Genomic DNA, 12,324 nt, shown 5'->3' on the forward strand with positions numbered 1-12,324 from the left:
ACGTCGCCTACCAGGAGTAGCGAGACTAGAATTTAGCTGCTGTAAATGACGGAAATCACTCCCGAGCCTAGGGATTCTTATGCAAGAATAGTAGCTATCCTTCCAGAGATGCTCCAAAGCTACATGCTTTCGAAGTTGGTTAGTATTTCCACAGTCACCATTGTGTCAACGACCACGAGTGTCTTTCTAGCGTCGGCTCACCCCATTCCAGCATCGGGACGCAGATCTTTTTCTAGATCAATCTGCAAGGCTCGGAAAGCACTGAATGGGGGTTGTACACGCATACCTACCTACATTGGTCTCCGACATCCTTCTAGTTCATCTGTTGTGGGAGTGGGACCTTCCATGGTTGGTCAGCCTAGACATGCAGGCTTTGGTTGACCTGACCCTGCAAGTTTCTATGGTGGTTGATACACTAGTAAGGTGCGCTGGGTTTCAGTGTCTGACTATGCGTCCTACAAAAACAAGCGGAAATTATATAAAGGCAAAGCACTGCGTGTATTCCAGCAGAAACCTCCACATATATTTCTTCTTCACTTGTCTCTTTCCATACTATACCCACCAAGGCCTTAAGCACTAGCTCTTTCACATTCTCAACTACAGAAACATGGCTCCCAATGTTTTCATCGCAGGGAAGGAGTACTGTGATCGTTTCAGATACCTACACTATGGCGGGCGCAAAGTCACCACCAGTAATCCTCCCGGAGGTGCGGCATTGGTTCGTGACCTTTTGTCTCAGTTAGAGCGCAGGGCTAGTAACGCTGGTTCTACAATCCAATGTCATTTTATCAAGCGTGAAAACGGCACCGCCATCCAAACAGCCCTGGAGATCGAGGAGCTGGCACCAGAACCATCATCTCGCCATCACATCAAGTCATGCCTTCAGCTAGAGTCCAGTCCGGGTGATACCCAAAATCCCTCCGATGCCAACATTGGGCAAAATGATTTGCTAGTGTTGGTGGAGCAACCTGAGGTGAACGTCTTTGGAGTCGACCCTTCGTATCGGATTTTTAAACGATCTGGAAATTTGACCGAGCAGAGCAACATGGAGTGGACTACGCTCGAGAGCTATGCCAAACTGGTTGATGGGAGGAATTGTGCTGACGATGGTTGGGACCCCTTAGGAGTGGTCATCGATGCCGAATACCTCAGGTGGAAGCACGTCGAGATCAGTCGCCATCTGTCTTGGGCACAAACCACAGAGGACTTGCTCCGAAATTTCGTCTTTAAGGAACAGGAAAAACCAGAGCTTGAGGTTCTTCGAAAAACTCCGAATCTGATTGTCCGATTTGATTGTGATGGAGTGATCCACGTTGAGAATCCCACAGAAGGGTTGGCGACAGCAAATCTCTACATTCAGAAGTCGGAGAACTCAGAAGGAGACTTCATTCAGTCCACGCCAGGACGCACACCAGCCATTGCTGCTGGATTCGTGGCAGGTCTGGTTAGACCGTTAGCTCAAAGCAAAGATGCTTACAAGGAAGCGATCCAGGCTGGATTGCTAGCCTCGCACGACGTGGCATTGGCAAAAATACTACACGTGAAAAATGGCCAAGGTGATTATTATGTGCTTGACGATAAGGTTAAAGGAGAGGATTTCCCAGGCGTCCAAGTTACTGTGCCATCCTCCGAGATCAAGAACCAGAGGGGATACCGCTGGAGTATCCTCCAAACGATACTTGAAGGACGATACCTTGAACAACCAATTAGAGAATTTGCCGAGGGAATCCTGAAAACTGGGGTAGATGATAGTAAAATCGCCCTTGACGTTTCGAACAAGCTTTCGGTGCTTCAGCCAGAGACACAAGCCAGAATCAAACGATATGTCGAGACCATTCTGCGCAAGCAGGCAGATGCCCATCTGGCAGTCTTAGCGACAAAGATTGCAGCTTCTGTGCAATCAGGGACTGCAGCTCCTGCACAATTGTCGGGGACTGCAACTTTTGCGCAATCGGAAACAAGACCTGACGTTGAAAATGTGAAACCCTATATTAAGATTGTTCAAAGTGCTCTGAGAAGCTTTCTGGAACTCCAAGCCACAGCCGACGTTGCAGTGGTACAAGACCCAATCGAGACATTTTTGCAGGAAGAATTAAGTCAGGAAGAATTAAGTCAGGAAGAATTCGTTAAAATACAAACCGAAATCAAGCCCTTTGTGAAGGCAACTGTGGAGGGTCAACAACCCGAGCTAGGTGATGCCGACCCAGACTCTAAAATCACTAAGCTGGCAGAGGAAATGGTAAAAATAAAAGAGCCCAAGGGCAAGGAAATTGAAAGGGAAACCAAGGCACTTGCAGACGAAATTGTGACGAAAGGATGCAAGACGGCGCTCGCGCGGATTCCTACTGCGCGGTTCGGAAACCTCATGACGGCAGACCGACAGGAAAAGGAAAGCTTTAGAGCGATCGCCAACTTGGTGACGGAGTACCTGCGGTCACCACAGGAGAAGCCAATTTCGATAGGCGTCTTTGGTGCACCTGGTTCAGGAAAGTCGTTCGGAATCAAGGAGGTCGTCAAAGCTGTTGCCGAACGGATAAGCAACGGGGGAAAGAAAGTCAGTAAGCCCCTGACGTTCAACCTGTCCCAGTTTCGGGAGTATCAGGATCTAGTTGTCGCGTTCCACACGGTCCGCGACAGCGGGCTGTCCAATGAAGTCCCGTTGGTGCTTTTCGACGAGTTTGATAGCGGCTTTGGCGAGACGAAACTGGGGTGGCTTCAGTACTTGCTAGCACCAATGCAAGATGGCAAGTTTTTAGAACACGGTCATCAGCGACCGCTGGGGCCGGCTATCTTCGTGTTTATCGGCGGTACATGTTCAACTTTCGAGGATTTCACCACTGATTTGGCAACCAAAGACGCAAAAGATGCGAAAAAGCCAGACTTTGTCAGCCGGTTACGGGGGTTTGTAAATATTCAGGGGTCGCATCAAAGCCCGACGGACACCGATGATATGTACCTCGTTCGCCGTGCTATCCATCTGCGGGCAATGTTACAAAACCGAGTCGGCTGCAAGGAAGACGAAGAGATCGAGCTGGATGACGGAGTGCTGAACGCACTCCTGACTGTGCCGTACTTCCGCCATGGCGCCCGGTCTCTTGAGTCCATTATCGCAATGAGCCAATTACATGGACAAAAGGTCATCAGACGCTCTGCACTGCCTTCTGCGAAGCAACTGGGTCTTCATGTCGACTATAACGCGTTTTTAGAATCTTTTGAACCCGAAAATCATCTTTCCATTGCGCGAGTTCGTGCCATTGCTCGAGTTAAGATCGCAGAAAAGATTCTGCCGGTTGGAGAGCACTCTTCCGTAAATGATGATATGCGGCGGCGGATTGCAGATCAAGTTTTGGACATGATTTATCTAAACAAGGCCTTGCTAGTTCCATGGTCAAAGACCAAAGATGCTGAGGATGAAGACAAACGCGAGGACCTAGTCAATGACTTGGCCAAGTACCGGTATTACGCCATAAGTCTCAAGGACAATACGGAAAAGTGGGAGGATGCTAGAGAGGAGAGACAGAAGCACATTGAAGCCATTAAATCGTTGTTTAGCCTTTTAAAAGGGTGTGGCTTTGCTGTTCGTAGGGGAAACTAGCCAACGCAACTGCCAATGCGTTCGAGGGGGATGTCTGCCACTACTTTCTCTAATTGTTAAGTATGTTGGATTCTAGTACAATGTATTCATTCAGGAACCCTGGTGCCTGTTTCTTGCATCGAGACAGATATGTTTAGGTAGCCTTTGAACTTTCGAGCTTTTCGATCCATTTTGGGATTTAGCCAACTCTATATGTGTACAGAAGCCACACCTGCTTAGAGCGGTTAAAAAAGGTATATTTTGTTGAATCATATGAGTTCCACTGCAAGACGATAGGTAAGTATGTGGGCAGCTCGCCTCTGCGGTAGATCACTTTTCTGACCAGGGTCATTTCAGTGCATGGTTAGACGTCAGTGTATCAATCGTGCCCTGGATATACCACAGCCTCATATGTAACAGCATTTGCCTAATACGGATAACCAGTGTGTATGAGTTTCATTGCAACCTTCGACAATACATGACGGAAGTGTTCACTGCAGGGATAATTCAAGGTAGGCCGCAAGTACTAATTCGCATCATATATTATATAAACACGTCCTCTTTGATACTTATTTTATTCCACAAAAAAGGTATAGGCGTAGTATGGCATTTGTTGGCCTTAATTTATGTATCCCTCAATTAATGGGGAGGAAACGCGTGACATGGGCTTGTTCTCCAGCTACACAACTTTGCTCTCAGACGCTATATCCGATAAGTATTTGGTATCTATATTAAGAATGCAAGGCCTGGCCCAGAACATAGGCAACGTGTCTGCAAGATCTTTGGACGTAGTGAATTAAGTTAATCTGTTATGGGTCTTGGATGTAAATATGGTCAGATGTACCTGAGTATAGGTGCACAAAGGTTCATATCATCAATGGCACGGCACGCGCATCCGAAAACCTATAGCAAGAAATAGGCAGCAATGCACAGCCACGATCTATTTCTGAGTGTCAGATAATGATATATCCGTATGACGTATTCAGAGATATATCGATGGGCTGTTGTTGGCTAGAACCCCGGTGCCTCTGAAAATTGAGTTATCTGCGACTCAGTCACACATGTAGCGCAGACTGAAGACTCCATTAACGGAGCAAATATACACCGCACTGGCTTGGTACAGGGTTAAAATGCTAACCGAGGATGAAACCAAGTCCATTAGTCATTGCCAAGTGGGTAAGAGTTAGGATGCCAAGCTGTGCATAGATTCCATGTCCAACATCAGTGGACGCAGTGCCCAATGCGACTCCACTACAAGAAAGTTGCGAAAGAGATCGCTCAATTCTCATGGATTCCTTGGTTAATGTCAAGAATATTACTTCGCAGACATGAAAACTTAATCCAGAACGAATTGCCGAGTAAAGCGAGCATTTCTAGATCCAATAATAGGAAGCTCGGGTGTAAGTGTGGAGCAAGGGGGCGTTATTACGCTGATCGATGGAGCTATTGAAACTTCGAGAATGCGTGGAGTCGTGGACTGAGAAAGATCAGGAAACTCACTCCACAGTACCACGTTGCGATTGTCTGAATTGGGTATTGAAGTGTATCTCCTCTCTCTGCTAGTCTGGTGCTATCGTGTAGTTCTCTCCTGACTGAGCGTAGTGATAGGACTCAGTGTGAAGTTAGATTGACAAGGCCCCACTGCGAGGACGGGCACGGTAGAGTCTCAGACTATCAGTGGCCGGTGGCGTTCATAAACTCCGCAAGATTAAGTGATGACAATATCCACGCGGCGTCGGTGATATCACAAAGATTCCCCGATGGCCCCATCATCCATGATTCTCCAGCGGCGTTCAGCCACTGGTAGTGTCCGTTACGCCTTGGCTTTCTGTTGCATGTAACCCTAAAAGCATGCCGGCGTTCGCAACCAGCGCCAGTCAAGCTGATTCTATCAACCGAGCAATTGCCGGCAGTCGGCACCCATACGCATTCGGGGTGGGGAAGAAAGCATGCCAAGATGGCTAAATCTTCAGCAGACCACTCATGGTAGAATGTCTCCCAGAGCTCGTCTATCTAACGACCCACTGTGGGTTATCTTGGCAAAGCCCGGAGAACGGCACAAAGGTCGAGTTACCTTCCTTGACCAGAGTGCCTTAACTCCGCCGCAGATTCGGAACCTGAAACCACGTTGTGTGATGCGTGAACGGGGCATCTTGGCAATTTTATCTGGGTCTTGTGTTCGAAACCATTGTTTCTCCTGAATGCTGAACAGGGGAGATACGATTACGATTGCGTACCTCACTCTGGAGCATGGACGCACTTCATAGGGAGGGGGTTCATATACCCCCCACGACCCGCGTCCATCCCTTTTGCTCTTGCCCTAGACACTTTGCACCTCATCCGTCATGTCCCAATGTCCTCTTGGACTTGGCCTTTGAAAAATGCCCGTCGCTCGCGGTTGAGCCTCATCACCGGCCGCCATCTTGCTACGGTTGGCGTGGTCATCAGCTTTCTCTACATCCTTTATGTCTTCGCGGTCCCGCAACTTTTACGATTTCGCTTCCGCACGGATCTGAGTCAATATGACCTAGGTCTGTATGGGTTTGGCCCTTCTACCGGCTACGTTTCCTTTGACTACGAATCGCCAATTGTCGAAATCACGGAATCGGATTCAGCATGTGACCCGCGATACACTTTTCTTGCGCCGCGCGGTGATTCCGTGCCCCAAGCAGGTCCAATGATTCTCGATGCTCAGGGCAATCTAGTTTGGATGAAGTATAACTGGGACACCACCCAGGATTTTAAAGTCCAGCGATATAAGGGTGAAGATTTCATAACCTACTGGGAAGGTCACGAGATCGAGAGTCGCGGCTATGGATCGTGGTATATGGTATGTTATATCCCACAAGGGAGGATATGTGCGCGACTGACCATGCTAAGCTTGATTCGTCCTACACCCAACGATACGTGATTAACCCCGTCGGCAATTACGGTGGTGACCTGCACGAATTCACGATAACCGACGAGGGCACGGCCCTGGTGACTATCTACGACCCAACGCCAGTGGATCTAACACCTGTCGGAGGTCCGGAACTAGGCTGGATATTCGACGGCGTGTTCCAGGAGATCGATATCGAGACCGGTGAATTGCTGTTCGAGTGGCGCGCCTCAAAACACTATCCTGTCGACAGCACGTACGAGCCCCTGGGCAAGGCGGGCAAAGATCGCACATCAGCCTTTGACTACTTCCACATCAACAGCGTCGAGAAAGATGACCAAGGGAATTACCTTGTGTCTTCCCGGCACTTGCATTCGGTCGGCTGCATTGACTCCAAGACGGGATCTTTATTGTGGACCCTAGGGGGCAAAATGAATGGTTTCACCGACCTCTCCGATGGCGAAGCAACGAATTTCGCTTGGCAACATGATGCGCGCTGGCACGCGAACAACACTTTGACGCTGTTTGACAACGCGGTCCACTCAAAAAATGACCCAGAGAATGAGAGTCGTGGGGTGGCTATTCAACTAGATATTGCCTCCAAGCAGGCAAGACTGCTGGCCGCTTACTACCATCCCCAACAGATGGCGTCCGTATCCCAAGGCAATGTACAGATGCTGGATGATACTGGCCGTGTTCTAGTTGGCTGGGGCCACAGCGCCGCCTATAGCGAATTCAGCGCCGATGGAGAACTGCTGTGCAATGTCCATTTCGGCGCATCAGCCTTCTTCGCCTTTGGGCGTGTTGTCTCTTACCGTGCCTTCAAGGGTGACTGGGTGGGACTCCCTCAGACGACCCCGGATGCTGAGGTCAACGGTGATAAAGTGTACGTGAGCTGGAACGGCGCAACGGAAGTTACGTCGTGGAGATTGGAGGTGTGGAACTCTGACGATTTGACCGAATTCTCGTTTGGTGTAGTGGCGCAATTCGAAAAGATCGGGTTTGAGACGGAAATCGACATCCCTGAGGACCTTGGTCCTTTATTCCGGCTTGCAGCTCTAGACGCAGAAGGGAATGTTCTTGGTGTCACCGACGTGCTCCAGAAAGAGCAAAAGTCAAGATTTGACACGTTTCTCGATCTGCACAATTGGATTCTGGGCTTCGCTATGGTGGTAAGTATCGGTGGGCTGCTTGCTGGTCTGTATCGGTGCTGCTGCTGTTGCAAACTCTTCAAGCTATATCGATCTCGCTCTAACGATTACCAATTGGTGGCCATAAACGAAAATGGTCAACATCCGCCGGTTTGAGTGAACATAGCTCTTTCACTCGCCATGTATGAATATTTGCCTTGGGCGCTAGGCAGCCCATGAACAGTCCTACCGGTCTCTTCCTTCTTGTACATAGTTACTACTCGTATATACCCCGAACAGATCATGGAATTCTTTCAAAGTTTTCGAAACATTCTTGATTTTTCTCCTCGCCGCTCTCTGAATTCCTGTATACAACATCAAGAATACACAAGTTTAATAAATCATAGCCATCCTATTATAATCTTATGTAGTTCTAATAGACACCTGCATTTAATAGGGCCTCTCGTGGAAGATGCTTCATAGATACTACAACTATCCCGTAGTGGCTTACTAAAGAGGCAAAAGAAAGTACCTGACACTACCAATATCATATGACTGCATGGCAGCTATGAATGACTTGTGGGATATTGTGTTCCAGAAAGGAAAAGAGACACCTGGATCAACACATGTTTCCAATGAATAAGGTCTGGTACTGGAAGATCGTTACTCCGCTACATCATGATTATGCAATCCCAACTTTATATCAACAGACTTGGCCACTATCCATCTATATAAGTGGATCTCAAACGCACACCCCAGATCACGCGTTATTAAATTCCACTGATGAATCCTGACCAATGTAACCTACTTTGAACCAGAACAGATCATTTACTTTGTCCTCTCGCGATGTCTTTCCATGAGACCGCCTGCGATATTCACCTAGACCACGAGCGTGGAAAAAGGAGAACTTCCCTAGTCGCTATCTGCAATAACGAGGAAGGATCAGTCTAACCAGCGACATCTTACTCGATGACTTCCTTGGTAACGATAACGGTAAGGTCTCTTTTCTTCTCCATTAGACTTTTGACGCGTGGTAATCTCTACCTCTACTAGGACATTTCGTCTGGGGCGGAAAGAACGTTACCAAAACAAGTCGAAATCTCTCGATAACCAGAGAAGGGTCATCTCGAGTGCCCATCCTGCATGCCGATCTTCTAAACGATTCAGGTGAATATGTATCTGCTCACTGCCCGCTCGATGAGCATATTTTCAACATCAATGGCGAGCTCTTGTTTAAGCCGGATGAGGCTAGGGAATAGTATATGTTTCAGGTGAAAATAGGAGCCTTGAATTTGAATAGCAGGTTTTATGGTTATGAATTGATGTTACTATGCTGGACGCTGTACTAGATTGGTATGAGGGAGAATGATACCCTGTTGACTGACATTTAATGCCGCTTGCAATAGCAGAGCTCTCTCACAGAAAGACATAGTCAATGGTTTTAATATAGCGTCTTCTGCAGCGAAGACAGCCAGGGCAATCGTCCTGTAAAAATCCAAGGAATTCCATCTCGGAGAGGAGCCAAACTAACTTTATGTATTGTGATCCTCCTGAAGGAAGTCCTTGCATAGAGTAAATATTTACCTACTCAACCTGCTTCTGCTTGACTAGGTGTGATCCATGTGCACGCAATATCCTGCACGCCCTCACACCAAGGCCGACCTGATCAGCCGAGTGATGTGTTTCCCATAACCTTCATGACTCCAATACTCATCTCGAGCCGTGGGTAAGCTCGACGATCTTTTGAGCAGCTGCATCGAAATCGGCCTCTAAAAGTATATTATCTAGGCCCGATTCTTGAATCTATATATACCATTAGTGAATAGCAAATAGAAAGAGGTACGAGATGTGGACTTGCCAATTTAACGCCTTTCTCGTAGTTTGTACCCTGTAGTCGAAGGACAACTGGAATCCTGAACCCTCCCATCGCAGCAGCAGCAGCCAGGATCGACTCAGCAATCATATCGCACCGAACAATCCCTAGTACCGGTCCGATTAGCGACGAACTCTCTGAGGTCAAGACATACTCACCGCCATATATATTTATGAACAGCCCTTTCGTGCGGGAATCCCCCTGCAGGATCGAAAATGCCTTCGACAGTGTCTCTTTAGTGGCGCCCCCACCAATATCTAAGAAGTTCGCACAGTTCCCGCCGTACAAGGTGACCAAGTCATTAGTTGCCATCGCTAAACCAGCGCCGTTAACAATAACCCCGATGTTACCGTCCAACCGGATGTAGGAAAGACCCAATTTCGAAGCTTCATATTCATCTTTCTCCTCCGGCAAGTGTTCCTCAAGACTAACCAGCTCTGGCTGTCGGAACTTCGCCGAGTCATCGAAGTTGAACTTTGCATCAAGACACATCAAGGACCCTTCCGTTGTCCGCACGAGGGGGTTCAGTTCGAGGAGAGTCGCGTCTTTTTCCCGGAACAATGTTACTAGCTGACGCAAGATGTGTGTGACCACGCGCATATCGTCGTCAGAAAATCCAAATTGTGCTTCAATATAGGCCGCGATTTCAGGAGTGATTCCGGTCGAGAGATGGAACCAAAACCGCTGGAGCTGGTTCACGTTCGACTCTATATTGACACCTCCATCGTCTGACATGAGGAGGACAGGCATGTACCGCTGGCGATCGAAGGTGATAGCCACGTAGAACTCCTGCGCAATATCGACCGATTTGTAGATGTATAGCTTGTGTACTGGAATACCGCTGGAGGTAGTTTGCTTCGTGACGAGAGAATAACCGAGCATCTTGGATGCGTTTTCAAAAGCCTCGTCCGCCCTTGGGTTGTGTCAGAGCTACAAAAGTATCCCTGGATTCGTAGGAACCTACGAGTCAACAATGCGAACACCACCTTTCCCATCACTGCTATACTTGCCCTTGCCTCGTCCACCGGCGAGTATCTGAGCCTTCAGGACTGACGGAGCCCCTGATGTTGTTGTCTTAGCATTGAACAATGGTCCCGGTATTCCTCCCAACATTCAAACGGCATCGCCAAACCAGGAACTTACCAATCTTGTATACGACATCCCGAGCTGCCTCAGGACTGTGCACTACAAACCCATGGGGAACTGGAATCTCGAACTGGGAAGGGTCTTAACAACTTCATGCTCCTACAGTGGCACACTGCCTTACCTGTTTCAAGAGTTGATGCGAGTGGTGTTCTAGGAGGCTGAACTGGCGCGCATGTTTTCTGAACGGACCATGATGCTGTTTAGCGATTAGCTCCCCGATCATTCAGCCCTAGTCCTACAAGGATAACATGCCTCTCGTACGAGAGAGAAAAGGGACCGCCAGCGCATCATCTTGAATTGTTCCAGTTGGTTTCTAATAACATATCTTCCTGAGTCTCTCCAAGTCCTACCCAGCGGGGTGAGACGACATTAAGATGACTGGGAATAATTTTTAACTTCATAATGACATCAGCACTATCACTTCTTCTCCGAGTGGTGCGGAGTGTTTCCCAGAGTCCGGGACTTGAAAGCTTAAGGTTGGGGTTCCGAGGCGGTTGAACCCTATGTCATCGGGAATACCCGCCCACGGCGATAGCCGCCTATCTTGAAAAGGGAGGCATAGAAGTGATAAAGTACTATTCATTTTTTATATAGAAAGAGAGATGAACGCCATCTTATGTCACGTGCATTCATTGGAGGCCTTACGGATAGCGTGTCATCGTGGGGGCGAAACCCACAGCCTCACCGAAGTTGAAGCTGCCAGAAACAAATCTCAACCCTCATAGGTGATAACAACGAAACCAGTTATTGTCCTGTCTTCCTTTTTCCTTTTACAGTGGTGCAAGTGAATCAACAAAATACGCACTGACTCGATACTCTATCTAACCACAATGCTGTCACGGCTCACCACCCTCTCGAGATACCTGCTCTCTTCTGTCGTGCTACTTGGTGCCTTCTCGCGCTTCACGCATGGCGAGTATACCCCGGGATGGTACGAATTCCAGGAGTATCATGCCCCAGATGACGGATCCACTGTTGCATTGATCACTCCAATTATGGACGCAATCTTTGGTGTCACGCTACTATTCGGGAATAAGAGGTCCCAATATGCCGCCGCAGCTGTAAGCCTTATGTTTTTCACCATAGGGCTGGCCATGCAGGTACTGGCAGGGAAAGACTACAAGGGCGACGTGGCGTTGGTCATGCTTGCGGTGGTAGCGGTTGTGGGTTGTCTCCGGAAGTTGGCCTAGGAAGCAATCTTAGAATACGTATGGTAGCTATTGCAAGCTATTAGTGGATTTCTTTTGCTGTATGGTTCGCACTACGCAATCCATCAGAGTCGTCAACGTCAAGGAAGTCACATATATTAAAGCGGACAACACGGCTCTACTGAACTGTTCTTGGGGAATGGAGGACGTAAAGAAATGGATCCTTCGAGATACATTTCATATATATGGCCCTCGACAATCTGTACCTTATTTCTTATAAAACACCAGCCAAGCCTATCCCTAACCCGGTAATTTCCGGGGGTAGATTTAGAAAATAGAATCTACTCTAAATTCTAAATCTTAGAACTAAAATTTCTAAATATAAAATTAACTATATTTATCCGGTTCATTACCGCTCAGGCGACTTACGATCTTCAATTGTGTTCCTGTTTTGCCAATCCAAGGTCAAATCGACTCAAGACTAGGCGGAGCAAACTCTGTCTTCGCCTTCAACTGTTTCTTCCCAATCAGGCGCGATGCCTTGACCCGAGGCTAGTTTTGTCACTTGGAATGAC

General features: G+C 48.0%; 4 protein-coding genes across 4 annotated transcripts; 3 read left to right on the forward strand and 1 right to left on the reverse strand.

Moving 5' to 3' along the window:
- Positions 1 to 607: 607 nt before the first annotated feature.
- Positions 608 to 3,595, forward strand: ANOM_001521 (uncharacterized protein; the record flags this gene model as incomplete). The annotated part of the gene is made up of 1 exon (XM_015546778.1): positions 608 to 3,595. The coding sequence occupies one exon, from the start codon at positions 608 to 610 to the stop codon at positions 3,593 to 3,595; it is 2,988 nt and encodes a 995-aa protein (XP_015411457.1).
- A 2,332-nt stretch (positions 3,596 to 5,927) lies between these two features.
- ANOM_001522 (arylsulfotransferase family protein) lies at positions 5,928 to 7,759 on the forward strand (the record flags this gene model as incomplete). Its single annotated transcript, XM_015546779.1, has 2 exons — positions 5,928 to 6,404; positions 6,455 to 7,759. The coding sequence occupies 2 exons, from the start codon at positions 5,928 to 5,930 to the stop codon at positions 7,757 to 7,759; spliced, it is 1,782 nt and encodes a 593-aa protein (XP_015411456.1).
- Positions 7,760 to 9,292: 1,533 nt separating this feature from the next.
- Positions 9,293 to 10,824, reverse strand: ANOM_001523 (succinate--CoA ligase subunit beta; the record flags this gene model as incomplete). Its single annotated transcript, XM_015546780.1, has 6 exons — positions 9,293 to 9,385; positions 9,450 to 9,562; positions 9,614 to 10,368; positions 10,420 to 10,516; positions 10,599 to 10,671; positions 10,723 to 10,824. The coding sequence occupies 6 exons, from the start codon at positions 10,822 to 10,824 to the stop codon at positions 9,293 to 9,295; spliced, it is 1,233 nt and encodes a 410-aa protein (XP_015411455.1).
- A 607-nt stretch (positions 10,825 to 11,431) lies between these two features.
- On the forward strand, positions 11,432 to 11,791 carry ANOM_001524 (uncharacterized protein; the record flags this gene model as incomplete). The annotated part of the gene is made up of 1 exon (XM_015546781.1): positions 11,432 to 11,791. The coding sequence occupies one exon, from the start codon at positions 11,432 to 11,434 to the stop codon at positions 11,789 to 11,791; it is 360 nt and encodes a 119-aa protein (XP_015411462.1).
- Positions 11,792 to 12,324: the final 533 nt, after the last annotated feature.

The sequence above is a fragment of the Aspergillus nomiae genome (assembly GCF_001204775.2).
Source record: "Aspergillus nomiae NRRL 13137 chromosome Unknown contig00012, whole genome shotgun sequence".
In the NCBI taxonomy this organism is placed as follows: domain Eukaryota; kingdom Fungi; phylum Ascomycota; class Eurotiomycetes; order Eurotiales; family Aspergillaceae; genus Aspergillus; species Aspergillus nomiae.